Source organism: Balaenoptera ricei, chromosome 4, assembly GCF_028023285.1.
Source record: "Balaenoptera ricei isolate mBalRic1 chromosome 4, mBalRic1.hap2, whole genome shotgun sequence".
NCBI classification, from domain to species: Eukaryota; Metazoa; Chordata; class Mammalia; order Artiodactyla; family Balaenopteridae; genus Balaenoptera; species Balaenoptera ricei.
The window spans coordinates 2,947,985-2,971,797 of NC_082642.1; the positions used below are offsets into that span (position 1 = coordinate 2,947,985).

General features: G+C 38.3%; 1 protein-coding gene across 1 annotated transcript; it reads left to right on the forward strand.

Moving 5' to 3' along the window:
• The first annotated feature begins 270 nt into the window (after positions 1-270).
• C4H3orf33 (chromosome 4 C3orf33 homolog) lies at positions 271-17,616 on the forward strand. The gene is made up of 5 exons (XM_059921848.1): positions 271-405; positions 2,244-2,303; positions 9,364-9,511; positions 14,378-14,538; positions 16,811-17,616. Exons 1-5 carry the CDS (start codon positions 292-294, stop codon positions 17,210-17,212), a joined length of 885 nt encoding a protein of 294 aa, XP_059777831.1. The 5' UTR covers positions 271-291; the 3' UTR covers positions 17,213-17,616.
• The last annotated feature ends 6,197 nt before the right edge of the window (positions 17,617-23,813 follow it).

The window sequence follows — 23,813 nt, forward strand, 5'->3', positions numbered from 1 at the left end:
TCTCCCATCAGCATGGCCAGGAATTCTGCAGCTCCTGTCCCCGTACCACAGAGATCTCCTGCGCTGTGGGAAAACCCTGCATAAATGCTGGGGTCACTGTGAAGATATCTCTTTACGGGTTGGGAGGCCTGCCCCCGGCCACTCCTAGGCTGCGGAAAAGGGAACCCGGCGGTCGGCTCGGACAGCTTCCCTCCAGCCGGAGGAGCGCGAACACGTCCGCCCGCTCGCGGAGAGCGGCGCCCCCTGTCGCCCGGTCAAAGAGGCGGCGCGGGCTCGCGGGAGGTCGGCAACATGGCGGGGCGGCCCGCGGCCGCCGGCACCTCGCCGCCGGACCGGGACCGAGCAGCGCCCAACGTGGTGGCGTGGATCTCGCAATGGGCAGACGACCACCTGCGTCTCGTCCGGGTACCGCAGACCCGCCGGTCGGGCAGGTGGTGGGCGCGGGCTGCGCGGCTGAGCCTGAGGGAGACGCGTCCTGGGGAGGCCCGGGCAGCGGACCCGCCGGGCCGGGGAGGCATGGAGGGCCGCGGGGGAGCAGCTCGAGGGCGGCCCGGTCAGGGCAGCGTGTGCGGGGCCGCGGGGGCAGTTGGGGAGGGCCGGGCAGAGACCAAAGCAGGGCACGTAACTCCATAGGCCTGCGGAGAGTGGAGGAGTTCGTTTCTTTAATGCAGTGAGAGGCCACTGGAGTTCCAACAAAGGGCGGGGGTGGGGGTCGGGGAGGAGGGCTGCATCTTCGGCGACTAGACGAGAGAGGATTGTGGTGATTCCTTTCTTTCTAACAAAGAGAGGAATAAAGGGGGCTGCCTGCTTCGTGAATGGTGTTGGAAATTGATGATATAGAGGAGTTGGGATAAATGAATTGTTAGGGAAATCTAGGGAGCTTTTTGCACGTGTGAACTTGAGGATGCCCACGAGACCTCTAAATGGAGATGTGTGAACTTGAAGATGGTCATTAGACTTCTAAACGTAGCTGTAGATGTTCTAGGCAACTGGAGACAGGAGTCATGTATTGAAGGGAAATCAGAACTGGGCATATAACTTTGGGAATGGGCTGCATAAACCTTGAGTAGTATTTAAAGCTTGGATGACGTCTTGGAGCCAGTCAGAAAAGCTCCTGAAGAAGCCCTAGAACTGAGACCTGGGGGCCTCTCTAACATTTAGAATTTGGGGCATGAAAAGGAGGTCAGCAAAGACTAGGAAGGAACAAGACAGGGAGGAGGAGGAAAATCAGGAAAACCAGGTGTCCTGGAAGCCAAGTGGAGAGTATGTTTTCAGATGGAATGATGAACTTCGTTGAATTCCGCTGGAAAGTTGAGTAGGATCATCAGCTTTGCAAATACTTTGCAGCCAAGCAACACAAGAGCCAGGACCATGTCTGTTTTCACTCACCAGTGCAGCTCAGTCCTTAGAGTAGTAACTACCACTTAGTAAGTGCTAGATAAATATTTGTAGCATTAATACAGTATATATATATGTGAATATACATACACATGTATGTTAATTGACAAGGCCTTGGTTCTTCCAGTTAAGCAGGAAGAGATGCATTGGTTATTACAACTTAAAAAAATAACCTCATCAGCATTGGGGAGGAAACAGTGTTAAGTTAGCACATGGATATTTCATTCCAAATAATCCAATCACAGAATGTACCCTTGGGTATATTTTCAACTTCATCTCTTATATGCTTAGTTGTATTTATTGAAGGAAAGCATGTTAGATTACCACTGTTGAGGGAATTACAGGATCCTTATTAATTAATTAAACTCCTTTAGGTCTGTTTCAGTTTAAACGAAGCACTTTAAAGGCATTGCTAAGTTTTCCCCAACTGTTTGCAACATGTATTTCCCAAGTGCTATATTTTAAGGTTTTGGTGATAAAGTTTTCTACCAGATACTTAAATTCTGCCTGCAGACTCAGGGTTATGGAGTTCCTGTGGGCCTTGCAGAAGAAGTATTAGACTAATTCATGCATTCAGGGAACTCATGGTTAAAGCAATACAATCAATAGAGAGCAGTACCATATTATGTATATAATTACTGTGTGTGCCAGTTTGGTTGGAGAAAAAGGGGAAGATTAATGGGCGGGTGGGCAATTAGTTTTTTTGGAAGAAGTAGACCTTTAGTTGAAGGATATGCCTTATTTGGGCAGTTAGGTACAGGGAGGATTTTTTTTTCTGCCTTCTAATTAGTACTTTCACTATTGTGAATAATACTTAGGATTAATCATTAACTCTCTTTTTGAAGAACATCAGCACCGTAATGGCCATAGCTGGAGTAATGTTACTTCTAAGAAGTGTTCGACTGGTAAGTTAAAAAAATGAAGAAGACATTATGATAAGCACCAGACAGTTAATTTTTCTCACTTCAAACGAGAAAGATGATATCTCAAGCAGTGTGTCATTTTGTTATTCATATTAGAGGCTTTTAAATAGTATTTTAGAACAATGAACATATTTTAAGATATTGGTTTAAAAGTAACATACACAGGATTTTATGGAAAGTAATTGCACAGCCTGTATTTCCATAATCATTTTTCTTCCTGCTTAAAAAGGAATCTGAAAAGGATTTAATTTGCTAGAATAGTGTAAACACTAAATTTGCATTTCAGATGTTGAAAACAGTCAAAAGTGTTTCCTATGGTGGTATTAAATTTAAATCGCCGTTGAATTATGTCCCTTAGAACTAAATAATTTATGCTTTCATTTAGTGTATTTTTTTGCCCTTTCAATAATGTATTAATAATAGACATTGTGGAAATCCATTTGATAATTCAAGATTTACAAGTATTTTTTAATACACCTTATTGTTATCATAGGATGTAATTTCAGTGTCATGTTCAGTGTCAGTGTCATGTGTCATCCAACTGTGATGGATATATTGCTTCTATAAATATTTATTTCCTACACTTATCTCTATATTGTTTTGTATTATCATTGACTACACCCCATTACTTTATCATACTATATCTTTTCCAACTGTTGCCTTTTCACCCAGACACCAATTTCAAAACTTTTGTCTCTCTTTTCCCTTCTTTTTGTTTTAGTGCCTTGCACTCATCTTTTTAAACTGAGAGGTAATTGACATACAGTGAAAGTGTAAGTTTAAGATGTACAGCATAATGATTTGACTTACACACCTCATGAAATGATCACCACAGTAAATTTAGTGAACATCCATCATCTCATATAGATACGAAATTAAATAAATAGAAAAAAATTTTTTTCCTTGTGATGAGAAGTCTTAGAATTTCCTCTCTCAACCACTTTCATAGATAACTTACAGCAGTGTTCATTATATTAATCATGTTGAACATTACATCCCTAGTACTTATTTATCTTATAACTAGAAGTTTGTACCTTCCAAGTTCCCCCTTCCCCTACCCCCACCTCTCCTAACCGCAAATCTGATCTTTTTTTGTATGAGTTTGTTTCTGAAGTAAAATTGACCTACAACACTATGTTACTTCCTGTTACACAACGTAGTGATTTGATATTTCAATACGTTTCAAAATGATCACCACGAACGAGTCTAGTTACCATGTCACCATACAAAGATATTGCATAATTACTGACTAAATTCCCCATGCTGTACACTTCATACCTGTGACTCATTTATTTTGTAACTAGAAGTTTATCTCCTAGTCTTATCTCCCTTACCTATTTCTTTCCTTCCCTCCCTCCCCTCCCCTCTGGCAACCACCTGTTTGTTCTCTGTATGTATGACTGTGTTTCTGTTTTGTTGCATTTGTTCATTTATTTTTCAGAGTCCACATATAAGTGAAATCATACAGTACTTGTCTTTCTCTGTCTGACTTATTAATTTAGCATAATACCCTCTAGGTCCATCCATGTTGTTGCAAGTGGCAAGATTCCATTCTTTTTTATGGCTGAGTAATATTCCATTGTATATATACATACCACATCTTCTTTATCCATTCATCTATCGATAGGCATTTAGGTTGCTTCCATATCTTGGCCACTGTAAATGATGCTGCAGTGAACATGTGGGTACATACATCTTTTCAAATTAGTGTTTTCATTTTCTTTGGACAAATACCCAGGAGTGGAATTGCTTGATCATATGGTAGTTGTATTTTTAATTTTTTGAGGAACCTCCATACTATTCTGCATAGTGGCAGCACCAATTTACATTCCCACCAACAGTACACGAGGGTTCCCTTTTCTCCATATCCTCACCAACACTTGTTATTTGTTGTCTTTTTGATAATAGCAGTTGGGACAAGTGTGAGGTGATATCTCATTGTGGTTTTGATTTGCATTTCCCTGATGATTAGTGATGTTGAGCATCTTTTCCTGTGCCTGTTGGCCATCTGTATACCGTCTTTGGTATACATTGGAAAAATGTATCTTTAGGTCTTCTGCCCGTATTTTAATCGGGTTGTTTGTTTTTTTGATGCTGAGTTGTATAAATTCTTTGTATATTTTGGAAATTAAGCCCTTATTGGATATATCATTTGTAAATATCTTCTCCCATTCAGTAGGCTGCCTATTTGTTTTGTTGATAGTTTCCTTCACCGTGCAAAAGCTTTTTAGTTTGATGTCCCATGTGTTTATTTTCACTTTTGTTTCCTTTGCCTGAGGAGGCATATCCAAAAAAATATAAGACTGATGGCAAAGAGCATACTGCCTGTGTTTTATTCTAGAAGGTTTATGGTTTCAGGCCTTACGTTTAAGTCTTTAATCCATTTTGAATTTATTTTTGTGCATGGAGTGTAGTCCAGTTTCATTCTTTGACATGTAGCTGTCAGGTTTTCCCAACACCATTTACTGAAGTGGCTGTCTTTTTTGGGGTGGGGGGGCTTGAACTCATTTTTAACCTTATATTTAATAGGCTCTTTCTTATAACACCTCCATGATTTTGTAAGTCATTCATTTTTAGCCTATGTATATTTTTCTAGAATGGAGCTTTTGAAACTTTAGTTCTTGTCGTTCTACTTTTTTCATTTTCTTATATCTCTACATTCCATGACATATCTGTATTTTGAAGTTTCCAAAATTGCCAAAATATTAAATTATCTGATTAAGAGTTTAGGGGAAAATAGTGCTGAGGGATCATTTCTCTTGTTAGCCCTTAAAAAAACACATGAATCAATTAGAGATCATTTTAAGTTTTTTGTTATTTTTAGTATATAGTTCAGTACTTCACTTTGGTAATATTAAAAGCAGAGTGTGTTACTGTTTATTATTTTCACTTTTATTCTCACTGACTTTCATTCTTTTTTTTTTTTCTCATTGACTTTCATGTCCTAATCCTGCTTATGTTAGGTACATCATTGACTTATGCAAATTATTCAATGATATATATATATATATATATATATATATATATATATATATATAGTTATGAGGTTATTTATTTTAGACTTAAGTTTGGTGTCTTTTAGATTTTATGGTTTTTGATAATAGTGATGAGAAGAGCAGACTAAGGAAGAGAAAAAGAACATTGGAACATTAGTGGATAAAAAACTCTGTTATAGAACAGTTGGAGAGGTTTAGCTAGAAATAAGAGAAACCCCAATCAACAGTGGCTTAACCAATTAAAAAGTTGATTTTTCTCATGTCACAAGAAGTTTGGAGGTTAGAGGCTGCTAGCGTTGCTTCCCTGGCTCAGTAACATAGAATTTAGGACTGTCTGATTTTCCTTGCCTTTCCTCATGGCACAGATGGCTGCTATAGCAGGCTGCTCAAGGCAGGAGGAGAGGAAAAAGGAAGGAAGGTGCTAGCCGCATCTTTTCCTTTTATGCAAAAAGCAAAAACGTTCCCGGAAGCCCTCTGTAGACCTTTGCTCACATCCTTTTGTCACATGGCCACCTCTAGCTGGGGAAAGTAGGCTGGGCAAGTGGCCATTTAGCTTTTCCACCCCATACAGAGCATGTTGGCAAGGGAGAAGGGGTTTGGGAACGGATGTTGCATTGATATCTTGCCACAAGGAGCCTTGATAATACCTCTCCAGCTTTCTTTTTGGATTGCTGGTTTTCTCTCCTTCTTCTTCCCTCTGAGAGTTTATCAGTTTCTCATATTCTTTCAATTACCGATTGACAATTCCAAATTTTGTATTTAAAAAATAAAAAAGATTATTAAGTTCGGTACTGTGCTGAGCACTTTATATATATAATTTCATTTAATAGGTAAAATAATTCTGTGATAGAGGTATTCTTATGCCTAACTTTTATAGATGAGGAGATGGATGGTCAAAGAAATAACCCTCACAAGATCATCCGGCTAGTACATGGCAGAACTGGATTTCATATGACATCTTCCTGAATTTAAAACCCTTATTATATTCTCTTCACTGCGATGCTTCCAGCTTTTGTCTGTTTGCCTTTAGGACACGCCCTTCACCCTCTGAAGCTTGGGCATAGCACCCTTGTTAGTGAGATCATCTTTCTGCCTGCTCCGGAGAGCAGGCTGTGTTTATCACAAACTCAGGATTTTTTTGTTGAAAGATGTCTTCCTCAGGTGTTCCTATCCTTTCCATTTTGACCCTTTAGCACTTACACTTTATATTAAACCTATTCATGTGTTGCTCTATAGTTGTTTTCTGGTTTTATGCATATTGTCTTTTCCTCTTCCAGATAATGCCTTCTGTGTCACAGAAATGCTGCACTGAACTTTTGGCTGTTGAGGGATTATTGGATTCCTCCCATCATGAGGTAGATGCAGTGGTATCTGCCTTTAGAGGTTCTTCACATAGACTGTGAGCTTCTTGAAAGTAGAACATTGGGGTCTACGTTTTTCCATTTCCTCCCCTAGCTCCTTAATAACTTCCAAAACTCCAAGCATCAAGGCACACTTTTGCCCTTTTATGTGTATCCTTTAATGAAAACACCTCAGAATTTAAAGGATGGACCTTTAGTAGTTGAAGACATCTTTAACGTCCCTCTCTACTCCTTCTAAGTCTTGCCTTCCTTGTGCAAAATACTCTTGGTTTTCTCATGTGATGTAGTTTCCAGGCTCTTTACCATCTTTTTTCTCCTCTTCTGGCTTTGTTCCAGTTCGATGAAGTCTTTTATGAAATATGACACCCAGAACAGCCTGATAGATTCCACTTAGAGCCTGATTTAGAGTATTCTCTCCCTCACCTCCCTTGTTCTGGATCCTGCTCCTAATAATGTTGCTTTGGGTGGAACTTTGCAGAGGGGAGTGGTGAGGGGGTGGGCAAAGAGGAGAGGGAGTTTGCACTTTTTGTTTTTGGCAGCCTTATCACACTTTCACTCATTTTGAGTTCACAGCTAACTAAAACCTGTAAATCTTTTTCATATATGCTACTTTATTCTCTTGATCCTTTAGTTTGGGAGAATACAGGGGCAGACTTTTATGTTGTAGCCATTCATTCTAATTGTCAGGATCTTTTTAAATACTAACTCTGACTTAGTATTCATACCCTTCCAAGCATCAGACCTGCTGATGTTCGATCCTTATGCTCACATTCAAGTCACTGGTGATCATACTAAACAGGAGAGGATCCAGGTCAGAGCCCCGTGGCTTACTTACTCCTAGAGTGCCCCTCCCACTGACATTAACTCATCAGTGCTACCCTAGCGATGTCCCAGAACCATACTGGGAGCCATCTGCATGGATGTTTAGCCCACATTTCTCTGTCTTACCCATAAACTTTTCATAGACAACTTCTGTCAGGTGACTCACTCAAACTTTTCATGTGTGTTTGATTTAGGATTTCTCTTCCCTTTTGTTTACATTCTGCATGTTCCACATTCTTGACCGAATGCTGACAGTACATACCGTCAGAATCTTTTTCCTCACAGTGTTTTCTCCAGAAGAACCAGTCACCTCCTTTTTATCTAGATTCACCAGTTGTTAACATTTTTCCATGGTTGTGCTTTCTCTCTCTCCCTCAGTGAAACCATTTGAAAGCAAGTTGCAGACATGATGGAACTTGTCCCATAAGGACTTCATAGTGTGCTTCCTAAGAGCAGGGATATTTTCCTACGTAGTCACATTAATATCACAGCTAATAAATTTAACATTTTTGCAGTAATATCTAAAATCCAGTTCATATTCATATTTATCTTCTGAAAATATCCTTTGTAGCTGTTTTTTTCCCCAGTCTAAGGTTCAGTCCAGGATCACACACTGTATTTAGTTGTCATGTCTCTTTAGTCCCCTTTAATCTAGACTTTTAGTCCCACTTTATCTTTATGTTTAATTTTTGTCTGTCATGACACTGCCATTTTTGAAGAGCCCAAACCACTTGTCTTAGAGAATGTCCCACAGTCTGGATTTGTGTTTCCTTGGTAGATTTAGTGTGAACAAGAAGGTGACAGTGTATACTGCTTCCTGTTGTGCTGCATCAAGAGACTCACAGTGTCCGTCTGTCCTAGAACATTATCACATCTAAGATAATTAACAACCCCTTAGCATCATCTAATACCCAGACCATATTAAGAGTTCCTTGATTGTCTCAGTGGTGTCTTTTTTCAATAGATGATCTGTTCAAATCAGGATTCACATGGTCCATATATTGCGTTTGTTTGTTATATCTCTTATGACTCATTTATTTTATAACAGTCTAGACCCCCACCCCCATTTTTTCCCCTTTACACCATTGATTTGTTAGAGTAACCAAGTCATTTATCCCATTTTTAATGTTCCACATTCTGGATTTGTCTGCTACAACATTTTTCTTGTTTGAAAAAAATTTTTTTAATGTTTAGACCAACTTTACTATCTTAGGAAGTTGGGTACTCATTTATCCTTCTGCCTGTATGAGGCTCTCACCCAGCCATGATTATGAATTAAGCTTGTCTCTATAGTACTGTTGATATGGAAGACACAGGTATAAAATGTTGACTAACTCCAAGGTGTTGGGTATTTAAAGAAATTCCTAATGTTGGCCTTTTGGGAGGGGCCTTTTTCTCCTATGAGATAAAAAATAAGGAAAAAACCTTGTTGATTAGTAGTCAAATTTAACTTGCCTCAGTTTTGGTTAGGTTCTCCCAGCAGTACCTGCATGAATAGATGGTACATCTATAGTATAGGATAGTGACTGTTTAGCCAGATTTGTGTGGTGCCATGTTCAGACTCACTGCTTTTTGATGGATTGTGTCATATTTCGAGGATGTAAGCTTTTAGAAGTTAGGAGTCTGTTTAATGTTCTCTATATAGTAGCTTGAAATAGTAAAATAATGACTAAAGTTTTTAAAATAATGTTCCCATAAACACTTTCTGTTAAATCTTATTAAAATTTTAATATAAAATTAAGAACCAAATTAAAAATGTTCAGTGGTTTTATCTTCTTTAAAATGTTTAGAGAATTTGACATGCTTAATTTTAATATGAAAATGGTAATAAAATGTTATATTTTTCTCCTTGTAAATCAACAGACATCAAAATTCACAAGCTCTTCAGATATTCCAGTAGAATTTATAAGAAGGAATGTTAAACTACGAGGACGACTGCGCCGAATAACCGAGAATGGTTTAGAGGTTGAACATATTCCCATTACTTTACCTATTATATCTTCATGGAGAAGTAAGTAAGGTGCAAAAATAATAACACTAAATAACTATTTTAATGTTCCGTTATTAGAAGTTATTTTAAAAATAGCAAAAAAAAGTCATTTTAATTTTTAGTAACTCTCCATCGTCTATGAGGGAAAGTCCAAATTCTTGACTTACATACAGGAACTATTTAATTTGGCTCCAGATGTCTTTTCTTCCTTCCCTTCTTTTCTCATTCAACCACTCAGTGGTTCATTCAGGCATTCAAGCATTTATTCCACAAATATTGAGCACATGTTATGTTCTAGGTCCTATGCTAGCCGTATGTGCAGAGTGAAATAAACAAGACCACTCTACCCCTTGGAGCTTATAGTACAGGTGGAAGATGGGCAACAAACAAATGAAAAATTGTCCTAAGAGCTATGAAGAAAAGGATCAGGGTATAGGATGAGAATTATTGGAGGTTGTATGGAGGGCGAACCTACATATATGGTGGTCAGAGAAGGCCTCACTGAGGAGTTGCTATTTAATCAGATACCCGAAGAATGGAAGGGGGCTGGCTAGGAAGAATATGTGTGGGGATGAGTTGGCTCTTTTGGTAAGCACGTGACGTGAAGGCTCGTCTGGCCGGGGCATAGGGAAGAAGGGGACAAGAGACACCAAAGGAGGCTGGAGAGCTGGGCAGAGACCATAGCTTTGCTGCTGCAATTCCCATTTCTCCCTGCTTCATGGCAAAGCCCCCAGCCACACAGACATGCCTGCTGCTTCCATGTGTTCTCATGCCCTGGGCATAGTTCTTTGCCCAGGGTGACTTGGCTCCTGTGGATTCTTCAGGATCTAGCTCAAATGTCAGCTCTTCTGTGAAGCTCTCCTTAACTCCCAAGCAGAATTAGCCTCTTTCTTTCCTATCCCCCAAGCAATTTATACACACTGCAATTACAGTACTGAAACACATTTTCCTGTAATTATATATCTAGGTTTATATCCTTCTATTAAACTGTGAGCCCCTGGTGGGCAGGGAACTTTTCTTATCTATCTCATTATTCACAGTCCCTAGAAAAATAATTGTTAGCCAACAGAGACTTGGCAAAATTTGTCAAATGAATTAACTGAGTTATATTTAAAGATCTTCTTAATATTATTTTACTGTTTTGAAGAAAGGGGTTCTTATTTCTTTAGCCTCAGATGAATGAATATCACTCTGCTCAATTAGATAGGGCTGCAAAGGAATAAGATTGGTTTTTTTCCCCCAAACATACCTGACATGATTGACTTCTTTAACAAATCAAACAGTATTGTTCCCTAAAGAAAGATAACTGAGGTGTTTATTTGTTGGCCATTTCAGCATGGTTTATACTTCATAAGTCCTCTACCTTCTCAGTTGTTGTAATAATGCTGCAATAATTTAAATCTCTCCTGTCTGAAATATTGATGATTCTTTAGTGCTTAGACAACAAGGTCATCACTTGTGATTGTCCAGGCTGTACATCGCACAGCTCCAGGGATGGTGCTCAGTGGGAATCTGCCCTGGAAGTCGAGCAATGCCACAGCACTCTAACTGCCATATACACATATTGTTATTAATGGGTTTCACATCAAATAAAAATGTTGATCAAGTTGGTACAAACCATCAAAATTTTAGAGCTGAAAGGAAACTTACTTTTCTCCCCCACTTATTTAAATATTTTCTATAGAGGTTAAAGGTCATGTATGAAGCCATCTACCTAACAGTTGATGAAATCAAAGGTAGAAAACAGATTTTCTGCTACCCAGTACACAACTTTATGTATAGAGATGCAAAAGTTAAAGAAACAGACATGTCTCATTCATCCCAACAGATGGTAACCAGTACAAATGTCACGGTAGTGTTAATACTTTTTGTAACTGACATAAATTGTTGATGTTAAAGAGATCATTTTGCATTTTCATTAGTTAAACCTATTTACTTATAAAATGGCTGTAGAACTAGAAGGTTGCTTTCCAAGCATTATTTTGAATAATATAATAAGATGTTACAGCATAATCTTTTTCATTTAAAAATAGCTGTTAATTGAAAGCTCCTTATGTTCCTTTCACTATTTTTACTATCTGGCCTGTAGGGTAGAGATGGACTTTTATTTTTTTTAATTTTTTATTTTTTTAATTAATTAATTTTTTTTGGCTGCGTTGGTCTTTGTTGCTGCACGCAGGCTTTCTCTAGTTGTGGCGAGCAGGGGCTACTCTTCATTGCGATGCGCAGGCTTCTCATTGTGGTGGCTTCTCTTGTTGCGGAGCACAGGCTCTAGGTGCGCAGGCTTCAGTAGTTGCAGCACACGGGCTCAGTAGTTGTGGCATGTGGGCCCTAGAGCATGTGGGCTTCAGTAGTTGTGGTGCATGTGCTCAATAGTTGCAGCACATGGGCTCTGGGGAGTGCGGGCTTCAGTAGTTGTGGCGCACAGGCTCAGTAGTTGTGGCACATGGGGTTAGTTGCTCCGCGGCATGTGGGATCTTCCTGGGATCAAACCCGTGTCCCCCGCATTGGCAGGCAGGTTCTTAACCACTGCGCCACCAGGGAAGTCCCAGGGATGGACTTTTGATTTTATTGTAAGGAGGGCTAAGATTCAGGCTCCCCAAGTTAAGGCCATTCTAACCAAAAAGATTTAGCTCAGATAACTGCATCAGAGTAGAGTCTGTGTGGTGTAGTAGAATGTGTATTGGCGTGGAGAGCTTGTGTTCTGTTTCTAGTTTTGGCTTATGGTTTCCACCACCATCAAAGAAGAGAATTATAATATTTCCAAGACTCCTTCCTCATGACTATTCTGTGATATCCCTTCCTTCCATGATCTTATCTTTGGTGTGTATGATGAGGAGGCAAACACAGAGCTGAAAATTTTTATGAAGCGAAACTCTTAGGACATTTAATATCTTCAGTAAATGTTTACTGAATGCCTGCTGTTTTGTCACAGTCTCAGTATATAGTGGCAAACAGTGGATGTGATCCTACAGTAGTCACAAAACCTTCAGTCTAGTGAGGATATTACTCAAAGCTTCTCCTATCCCGGATGGTAAAAAATAATCTTTTTGACATATGTGATACTCCTGACTTGTGAAATTGTCCATTGTCATGAATTCACTTATAATGTTTTCTAAATCGAGGGTATAAATCAGTTGTTTTTCTATCATGTACTATCTTTATAAAAACCTTAAGAATATTTAGTCATGAAGTTTCCGACCCATCTGATGGAACAGAAATATAACAGACCCCTTAGTGGTGATTTGCTTCAGTATTCATCTTGTGTCTGCAGTGTTCTCCAGGTGCCCATGGTCTTTCCCTTACTTGACATACTCACTTCCTCCTCCTCCTCCTGCCTCTCTGTTCATTCTGCAAAACCCAAGTCCTGCTCTTGGGCTCTTCCACTGGAGCCCATGTTGCTGTCCCCTTATAACCTTTGGCGTTATCTGTGTCATCCAATCCAGTATGAATTAGGCTTTTTTAAAGCCTTTTTATGTGCATAAAAGATTTGTTGAAGAGCTGGTAAGATAGAGGGATTCACACAAAGCTAAAGTTAGACATCATAAGCATTAAAAGTTGCATCTCCTTTTTCAAAAAAGCCTCAACTGTTTGGGCAAAAATATATGATGGATATAACTAACCTTATTCAGTAGATTAGTTCTTGGAAGATTTAGTTTTAAATTTTTATTGGCCGCATCATATTTTAAATGCTTAATGGGGAATTGCTAATTTTAAAGGAATCCCAGTGACCTTTTGTGAAGTGAAGAATTAGGACATTAATACTTAAGGTTGATAGTGTTGACTTAGATTCATGTTTTTGGTCCCCAAAGTTTTGGTCTTAAAGACTAGAGGTTGTTTTATTGGAAGACAGCTGGTGTTGATGGCAGCATTAAAGGATTGAAGAGAGACCTCAGAATCTTCAGGCTTCCCTTAACTCATTATGTACCAATGATTTGAATTCATCTAGTCTTTATTATATGTTCTGCCTTAATCTAATTTGTGTATTTACTGTGTCACAGATTTTTCTAAGGACATAATCCTACTTACAACTTTTGATACTTCTCTAACTGAAACTCTAGGACAGGTTTCAAGAACCCATGCCCTAAATAAAATGTTTTTCTATCATCAAATAATATTGTGGCAAGCTTCTAGGATATCTTCCTGAACTCAAGTATTACTTTTTCCCTAGCAATTAAATGAACTTAACTTTATACTTTCAGCTACTTGTATAAGAGTTTAACATATGTTAAATGTATAATTTCTTTCCAAAAAAAGTCATCAAGATTTTTTTTTTTGTCAGCCATTATCCTTTATGGAAAGTTATAAACTTTTTCTACAATAAAATCCTGTTATTAAAGTTTAATTGGTTAAAATTTTATCAAGAGTTTGCCCAAACTTTCTTATTACTATGTTACTTGGATAATAAATTGATAAAATCCTGTCTGGAAGTCAGTTTTGTAAAATGTATATAAAAAAAATAATGTTGATATTAATATTTATTGAGATGGGAAAGTATCCTCAGTACATTAAGTGAAAACGCAGTTTATACAGTCCTATTGGTCATAGGAGCTTATATTATTGAACGACGTATCTTGTAGCATTACGTGTATGTGTGCATAGAAATAAATCTGGCAGATTTTTTAAAAAAAGGTAAATTGTTTAAACCCCACATCCTGTTCTGGAGCTTACTGAAATGAGTTTTTGAAATTATTCCATCTGTTACATACTTGTATTGTTTTAAAAGACAAGTTGACTCTAGAAATGAATGGATCTATATCTAGAGAGTCTGGGTATTTATAAATAAACATAATATATCCAGTTGTTTTTTGGAGCCCAAATGACTTTGGAATTTGCTTTTGTAACGTGGTATTAAAGCTAAAACTCTTTTCTACCTAACCCTTTTAGAAGAGCCATGTGGTGCTTTGCTGGTTAAGTTGGCTGGAGTAGAACTCACTGAAACTGGGAAGGTGTGGTTACAAAAAGAGCTAAAACCTTCCCAAGTAGTATGGTTCCAACTTCTTGGAAAGGAGAATTCAGCACTCTTTTGCTACCTTTTAGTGAATAAGGTAAGTAGTGTGAAGAAATAACTAGCAATATTTTATTCTTATTATTTAATACATAAACTCCTCATTAATCAGAACCTTGAATACATAATGAGACTGAATTTTTTTGTCTTTTTAAAGTACTACTCACGTGATTATGTATAGAGAACTAGATGTTTTATATATAAATTTTGCTATAAAATTTGTTTATTATAGAAAAACTTATGTTTATATGTTTATTATAGAAAAAATAGAAAATTAAGAAAAAGTAAAAAAACTTCAAATTATTAATGACTCTGGACATTGCCAGTTTAAGGAGTATCTTATACATTTATTTATGGACATTATATCACACTTGTTATTATAAACCACTTGTTGAGTGCGACTTGTCAACTGGAAATTGCAAAAAGCAAGGGTGTTTTCTGAAGGTAAATATTGCTCATTCTGGTCCAATACCTTGTAGATAGGTATGCCTTAACGTATAAGTCTTTGAATTCTAAAAACGTTGAGCATATTTAATACTACTGGGCATATTTAAATACTTTTCATGATCAGTAGTCAGTCATCTGAAGACATTGCCTCGGGTTCCTTACCTTTATGATTGGCCATTAGCCATTCTGTAACTAGGGATGCCTTAGAGCTTCATTACTGTTGCCCTGTCATGTCTTGAGTCCTTCGATGTGCCTTCTTCCAAATTTCTTTTGGTGGACAATTACTGAAAAAAGAACATGGAAAAATAAAATAGTTGAAATGTTATTATAACAGGATTGAGGGTAATTTTTCTTATTTTTAAAGTTCCTTATTATATAACAAACAAGAATAATCTGAAGAGAAAAATAACCTCACATTAAAGTGATTAGAATTGTAACCATTTTAATTATTAAAAGCTTTTTGAATTATTAATAGAACACCTAATGAAATCCATTAATTTTTGCATGTCCAGATCACATTCAGTTCTTTTAAAATAAGAATTATCCAATACTGATTGGTTGAAGCATCTTACACTTGACTAAGTTGATAATACAAAAGTATATAAAAGATCCCAAAGGCCTTACAAAAATATTAACTTCTCTTTTCAATTGAGGAGTATATATTATTTATCCTCAAAACCCCCCCTATGGAATAATTTTATTCCCATTTACAGGGGGGACTCCGGGTAACCAAGTGGAAGAACCGCTATTCAAGCCCAGCTCTTCCTGGCTCCTGAGCCCACACTTCACCTTATCTGTCTTTACGTTATACTCTTTCCTACAAGGTGACCAAATTATGCTTTATGCATATTTCGGTAATTTACTTCTGTTGAATTTTACTGTAGTGTGAGGTTGAATTTTAATTATTTTTATTTTGGTTCAGCTCATTAAATTTAAAACACTGAGACAAATATGATAATCCCTTTAAAACTATTTATTAGCCGCTTATCATCATGTACCAAAAGCTACTGCATTTAAAGGAACAAAAGGTTACTTTATTCCTTTAGATAGTCTTAGAAAATGTTTCCTACTTTAAACCTTTAGTTTTCACATTAAAAAAATTTAACTGTGAATTACTTGTCTAATGAAGCTATAAAATTACTAATACTTTGTTTAAATTAATCTTGTTAGGTTAAAATCCCACAAGGACTATGGAAATAGCTAAGCGCGATCTCCGTTACACTGTAAATTAGCGAGAAAAAAAAAAAAATCCCATTTATCTGGTTTCATTAGGCAGTGAGGTATGAATGAAATTTCCTGAAGGGTGAAGATTCAAAGGCCAGGACTATTTTTATGTTCATTATTTTACGGGACATCTTTTAAAAATGTATTTACACGCCAGTGCCTTCCTCAACACTGGAATTCTGAACCTAAATTAACAGTTCAGTGATGATTCATTTCATTTTGTGTTTGTCTGCTTTTTAGTTTCGTTACTTTTCTTTAGTTTCTCTTTTGCTGTGGCCTCCTGTCATTTTACCTATCTGGTGTGTGCTCCATTTCCCCTCCAAACGACAACAATAAAAGCAAAAAACCCTTTTCGTACTTTATTGCTTCTACACATTTTTGGGTAGGAGACCAGTGAGCCTGTGGAGAACCATATGTTATAAAAGAGTCAGTTGTCTTTGAGCAATGGTCTCTTCTAGTAATGAAATTCTTGGATTTAGCGTTAACTGTTTTAAGCTCTTAAGGACCCTTTTGCATTTATACTTTTGACTTTTATTTGGAGGACTCAAGTTGCAGAATGACTGATTTTAAAGTAAATAAAGTGTTACAGGTATGCTAGTAACTTTATTAAATAATTGGCTTGTGTTATTTTTTTATTCAAGGGTAGATATTTTAGTGTGAGTCTGAATGAAGAAATTTTGAGAAGAGGCCTTGGCAAAACTGTTCTCGTTAAAGGGCTAAATTATGATTCTAAAATCTATTGGAGAATTCACAGAAACTTACTTAAAGCTGAATTAATAGCCTTAAAAAAAGGAGAAGGAATATGGAAGGAAGAATCTGAAAAAGAAAGTTATTTGGAAAAATTCAAAGGCTCCTGGAGAGAAATATGGAAAAAAGACAGTTATTTTAAAAAAATTGGATCAGATTTCAACTTGAAAAAAGAAAGTTATTATGACAAATTTAGAGGGACTTATGAAACATGGAAAGAAAACATGAATAACTACTCCTTAATACTGAAGTTCAGAGAACTTCTGAGTCGCATACACTTTCGTAGAAAAGGATGAAATATTCCAAGAGATCTGGAGGTGAGCTACTCCAAAAAGAATAAAATATAATGGATAAATATAATGGATATTTTTCATTGAGTTGAAATGGGAAATTTCCCCAAATGATCAAAGTTGCATTCTAATGTATTTAAATATTTAAGAGATGATTCTTATAAATGTAATATCAGAATAATTTAAATTAATTGTGATTAATGTAATATCTTTTTAGGAAAAATGAAACGCTCTATAAAAAGTTATCAGGTTGAGTGCGATATACATGTAGTGATAATATATGAAGAGAGAGTTTAACTATTGGCCATTGTATTATTTTAGTCATTTTGGGCAGCCATATTTAACTTTTGTTTAAAGAGAGTATTTGTTTACTTTTGATTACTTATAATAAAGGGACTCTTTATGCATAATGTCTGAGGCTGCTCTTTTCTCTCCACTGCTTTATAACTGCTTGTGAATTTGAGGCAGAGCTACAAGAGAAGGTCACTTAGACCATTTTCTACTAGTAAAGAGTGGCTTATTTCTACCTGTTGTTAGATGAGGGGGATAATCCTGAGGACAAAATCATGAATGAGCCGAGGATGGCAGCACACAGGATAAAAAGAATAGGGATGCCTTCTGACATTGTCGAGCCCCTAAGGGCTTGAACTCTCTTGCCTCCCAATTTCTTATTACGCGAGATAGTAAATTTCTTTATTTTTAAAGCCAGTTTTAGTTGGTTTGAGGATGTGATATACACACATACTTGCTGCTAAAATCCTCCTGACAGTATAAGCTTCTTTCACAACACCGGCAATAATCCACCCACAATGTGTCCAGAAGTTTTTCTTTTTTTATAATTATTTAATTAATTAATTAATTTATTTTTGGCTGCGTTGGGTCTTAGTTGCGGCACACGGGCTCTTTCTTGCAGTGTGCAGGCTTCTCTCTAGTTGAGGCGCGTGGGCTCAGTAGTTGTGGCGCGTGGGCTTAGTTCCCCTGCAGCATGTGGGATCTTAGTTCCCTGACCAGGGATCGCACCTGTGTCCCCTGCATTGGAAGGCAGATTCTTTACCACTGGACCATCAGGGAAGTCCCTCCAGAAGTTTTTCTTAATGACTTGTGATACTGACCAAAGTCAGAGGTATCATCTGGTCTAAATAGTTGACTCCTGTCAGAATCAATAATACAGAATGAGAAGTTTACTGCTGCTACCTGATTAAAACAGGAAACTGCTGCTTTCCTGTTTAAAACATAGCAAAGTAGATTTCTCAACATTTTCTAATTAAACAACATTAATTTTTAGTGAGGTCTCAAATCTTCCAAAGATACTTTTTGTGTGTGTGACTTTATTTCATCATCTTTGGGGTAGGATAGGAAGTTATGTGGTAGTTTTTATTCCCTGGGTCTAATGCCTCAATAGCTTTTTGTTTTGTTTTAAGAGGATGTTTTATTTTTATGTAGAGATTTTAACAAGATTTTTATTTAAGGATGTTAAACTAGTTTTGTGGCAAGCTCTTGAGCCTTTTTTTTTTTCCTGGTTTGCCTCCGAATGATGTCAGATCTCATCACACACAGTTTTCACTGATGGCCTCTACCAGCTTTTGTCTTTCCAGTTAAGCTGTGTGAATGTGGGGCTGGTGCAGGTCTTTCTGGGGACTAGGTGACCTGGTCTAATCTTTCCCTTGAAGATATAGTTGGGAACCCTGATCAGACCAGTTTGTTTGATGGTCCAAGGGCAAGGTGAACTAGATAATTGCAGAGAGGCTAGATCTTTGTCACTGGAGATGGTTATAACAGGGCCATTTGAAAAAGTGGAAAAGTCCTTTTAGGCTGAATTTTTGACCAAAGCCCAGGTTCTTTACTTTTTTCAAATAGAGGATTTACTACTTCTTAGTCTCTTATCTTCAAAACAACAGGGTCTATGACCACCGTTTTCTCCTTGACCTTTTTTCCTTTTGGTATCTTGGGTATTTAGAACCCTTTTTAAATATATTTCTATCAAATGAGTTTAGTTCTTCTTGTATTTCTAAAAGGTTGAATTTTTATGGCCCTTTCAAATCTATTTTGTCTTAGATCCACATTTCCTTTTTGAGGTTTCATTTGTTTTTCATGTTTCAATCATACTTCTTATATATGCCATGTTGACAGCAATACCAGCTTTATCATAATTAATGGTGAACAAAACTTGGGAGAAGAGTGAAAACTATGCCCATACGTGTCATTGAGCACTGTCGTTACTGGCAGCTAAAAGCATATTCCAGCAACATCCAAAGGAAGAAAACAGACAACTAAGGGCTCCTTACATGTTGCTTTGTGTTTGTTGTGTTGGTGTTTCTGTTAGTTCCATCTGTGAGACAGATGGACAAATACTGGCTCTTCTCTAGCACATGGGACAATTACTGTTCAGTGAGGGCTCCATAAGGGCTCGCTATCATAATCCTCAGGCTTGGGAGAGTCTTAGCTCTTCTTTCCCCACCTGCTTGACTCCCAAGGCAGTCTAGTCCACAGCCTTTGACTGCTGGATTCTCACCATCTGGGTTGGGAAGGACACTTGAGTTTGCTTCTGGAAGGTGACTGGGCTTGGTTGCTCCGCTCACTGTGTATGTTGGGGCCTGTACTAGCAAGCCTGATCATCCCTGCCACTTTCTGTGATGTCAGCCCAACTTACGGGAAACTCCTGTGGTCACAAACTGACCACCAGGCATTTCCTCCTTTGCTTCCCTCTTTTTATCATGCTTCTTTCTCCTTAGGAAAATGAGGTCCAGTGGCTTAGTAAATGTCAGGAAAGAGATAATCACTATTTCCAATCTTAGTGGAAACAGGATACATGGCACCTTCAGTCTTGTAGAAAGGAGAGTGCAGTGCTAATGTCAAGTCTTTCTCCCCTTTGTAAATAGGAGAGGGCAGGGATGGTTGCTGCCTGACAAACTAACTGCCCAACTTCTCCTTACTCCAAGACCTCTTATATCTCCTGGTCATGGAACCTTCTAAATTGGCTTGACCTTTCCCACCCCTGGGAAAGCCTGGGGAATCTGCTGCCTGAAATGCCATCTTTTAAAAACTGGAGTCGAAGAAAAATTAGGGCCACTGATCCCAACACTTTTGCTGTCTCTTATCTCTGGTAACTCCGAGCATGGTAAAGATCCCAGTCAGTACCTCATACCAACGTGGTACACTTGCAAAACGTGCTTAGGAGAGTTAACTGCATCTGAAGCAGGCAGGCAATGGTGTGCCAAGAGTTGTATCCTCTTCTGGATTTCTCCAGCATCATTTGTATCTTTTTTTTTTTTTCAGATTCTACATATAAGTGATACCATAGGATATTTGTCTTTCTCTGTCTGACTTACTTCACTTAGTGTGATAATCTCTAGGTCCACCCATGTTGCTGCAAGTGGCATTATTTCATTCTTTTTTATGGCTGAGTAGTATTCCTTTGTATATATATGTACCACATCTTCTTTATCCATTCATCTGTCGATGGACATTTAGGTTGTTTCCATGTCTTGGCTTTTGTAAATAGTGCTGCAATGAACATTGGGGTGCATGTATCTTTTCGAATTGTAATAGTTTTGTCTGGATATATGCCATGGAGTGGGATTGCAGTATCATATGGTAGTTCTATTTTCAGTTTTTTAGGAACCTCCATACTGTTCTCCATAGTGGCTGCACCAATTTACATTCCCTCTAACAGTGTAGAAGGGTCTCCAGCATCATTTGATTCCTCACCAATGTGAAGTTTACATCTTTGAGATATGAGTCTCTCCCTGGAGAAATGTAATTCCATGTGCTGTCAAGGGGCATATTGTTGACCGTCTGTCCTAAATTCAATGGTTGCATATGGCATTGGTTTGAAGACAGTGACTTTTCATAAAGAGACAGCATATTTCAAGAAGCCAAGAAACAGCAGCATTTCAGAAGTTCAAGGCACCAGCAGAGTCATTATTGCTTAAGTCACCATTAAAAGAGATGGCACACATACTAAGGAGAAGCAACTGCTGCTGGGATAGCTGGGGTGGAGATGATTTTCTGGCTCTTTTTTGTGGTGTGAGGAGGGAAAAGTTTTCCTTGACCTTCTGAGGGTCCCTGGCTGGGTTTGAAAATTAAACTGACAAAGATTAACAGGAGAAAAGCCCACATAATTATTTAATACAAGTTTTATATGACACAAGAGCCTTCATAAGGAAATAAAGACCCAAAGAAATAGTTAGACCTGAGTACTTCATGGTAGGCTTGATGAGGAGTACACAGTCATGGAGGAATATGATAGGGAAAGGAGTCTGAGGTAATTGTAAACTGGGGAAAATTTAGCAAGTCCTGTTTGTTAGGATTCCTCTCAGTATCCCTTTGTCTTTGGAGATAAGGCTGCTCCTTTCCTCCAGCACTTCTCATGTGAGGATTTTATGGCCTGTTTCAGGGGAGAAGGGTGAGGGAAGGAGGTCAGAGTGAACTTCCTCCTTCTGCTGTTTTCTCAAACTCCTTCAGCTTAAAATATTCAATATACTAAAGTGCCATATTTTGGGATAGCATGTCCCAAACCCCACCAGTGGTTTGGAACTTTTCTAATGCCATTACCAAGGTAGCTATTTCATTGAAGGCAAATCGCAAGAAGAAAGTAATGCAAATTTATGAAAAGAGTGAAGAAAATAAAGAAACCCAGGATTAGAAATTAAAATGTTAACAGAAATTTAAAAGTAAAATAGTAAAAAAAAGCTTAAAAATGAACCGTAGGGCTTCCCTGGTGGCGCAGTGGTTAGGAATCCGCCTGCCAGTGCAGGGGACACAGGTTCGAGCCCTGGTCCGGGAGGATCCCACATGCTGGGGAGCAACTGAGCCCAAGCGCCACGACTGCTGAGCCTGCGCTCTGGAGCCTGTGAGCCACAACTGCTGAAGCCCACGAGCCACAACTACTGAAGCCCACGCACCTAGAGCCCGTGCTCCGCAACAAGAGAGGCCACTGCAATGAGAAGCCCTCACACCGCAACGAGGAGTGGCCCCCGCTCGCCGCAACTAGAGAAAGCCCGTGCGCAGCAATGAAGACCCAATGTAGTCAAAAATAAATAAGTAAATAAATTTATTAAAAAAAAAAAAAAGAACCGTATTTCTATTTCAAGATGGTTGTTGAGCTCACTCATTTAACTTCTATTCAAATTATGTCAAAATATCAAACAAATATTAGAATGGAAAAAAATGGTATCAAAGTTGGAAAACAGTGTATCAATAATGCCATTAATTAGCTAGATATTTTGAAGTTTTGCAAACTATGATGAAAAGAGTTTGATTAAGATACTGATGATTCTAGGGTTCAGTATTCCTCAGGAAAGTAGGTGAGTTCATTTAGGAAGTAAGTCCATACCGTAGTTTGGAATCTCTGAGTGGTATGAATTCCTTTTGCTTAGGTCCCAGGGTAGTTCCTCATGATCTGGAAGCCTAAGGCCAAATGTCAGTGCATCCAATCTACAACGTGGAGGGAAAATAGAATGTCAGTAGTTCATAGCATATGTCTCACCCTGCTGGACAGTGGTAACTCCCAGTCCTGGCAGTGTGTGAATTTCTCAGTCATTCTGGGTGCCCAGTTCTGCTATCCAGAAGATTGCCCTTATCTTCCATAGCCTCTTCACAAGTAGGCATTAGGGAGAATCCACCCTTTGAGGGCTGGACAACTTTAGAAGCCCCTTTCTGTTGATGTGGGTTCATGGCCAAAGGGTTGAGCAATCACATGCCTTTTTTTTTTTTTCTCCCAGAGATTTAATTCTGTATGGCTTTGATATCTATCAGTGTACTGAACACTACTGCTTTGCCTCCTTTTCACTTTTAAAGGACATATTGGAACTGTGTTTTTCAGCTGTAGGCCATGAACTATAATTAGTGAGATGGGAATCAATTTATTGGGTTGCCACTAGCAATTAAAAAAGATAGGGGCTTCCCTGGTGGCGCAGTGGTTGAGAATCTGCCTGCCAATGCAGGGGACACGGGTTTGAGCCCTGGTCTGGGAAGATCCCACATGCCACGGAGCAACTGGGCCCGTGAGCCACAATTACTGAGCCTGCGCGTCTGGAGCCTGTGCTCCGCAACAAGAGAGGCCGCGATGGTGAGAGGCCCACGCACCGCGATGAAGAGTGGTCCCCACTCGCCGCAACTAGAGAAAGCCCTCGCACAGAAACGAACACTCAACACAGTCATAAATTAAAAAAAAAAAAAAAAAATGCAGGCAATGAGGGACATTAAAAAAAAAAAAGATAAAAGAACAGAAGATAATATATAAGAGTGCATTGCACATAGCAAAGATAAGTGTTGGTTTGTTACATTTTTTTGTTACAAATATATTTGAATGTGTGTACTGGCTTGGAATGCAAAAATATTTGGGTTACTGAAAGGACAGAAGCGCTCATTCTCCACACACTCTTGAAGAAGCCAAATCAACAGATTTATATAACTAAAGTTAGGACCACAGCTAATTCAGACAGAAATGAGGTTTTACAAAAACTGAGTTCACTGGGGTGTTTGTTTCGGTTATCAAAACACATCTTGTAGAGACTTCAACCATCAATGAAATGAGTAATTAGCGCCCTCTTCTGTTCTTCAACAACACTACACATATCTATTTTAGCCCTTGACACATTATGTG

Bases quoted from the DNA above. Each gene is read 5' to 3' on its own strand.
- C4H3orf33 (XM_059921848.1), top strand. From the start codon at position 292: ATGGCGGGGCGGCCCGCGGCCGCCGGCACCTCGCCGCCGGACCGGGAC. The intron at 406-2,243 runs GTACCGCAGACC...CTCTTTTTGAAG, and splicing joins ACCACCTGCGTCTCGTCCGG to AACATCAGCACCGTAATGGC. The intron at 14,539-16,810 runs GTAAGTAGTGTG...TTTTTATTCAAG, and splicing joins GCTACCTTTTAGTGAATAAG to GGTAGATATTTTAGTGTGAG.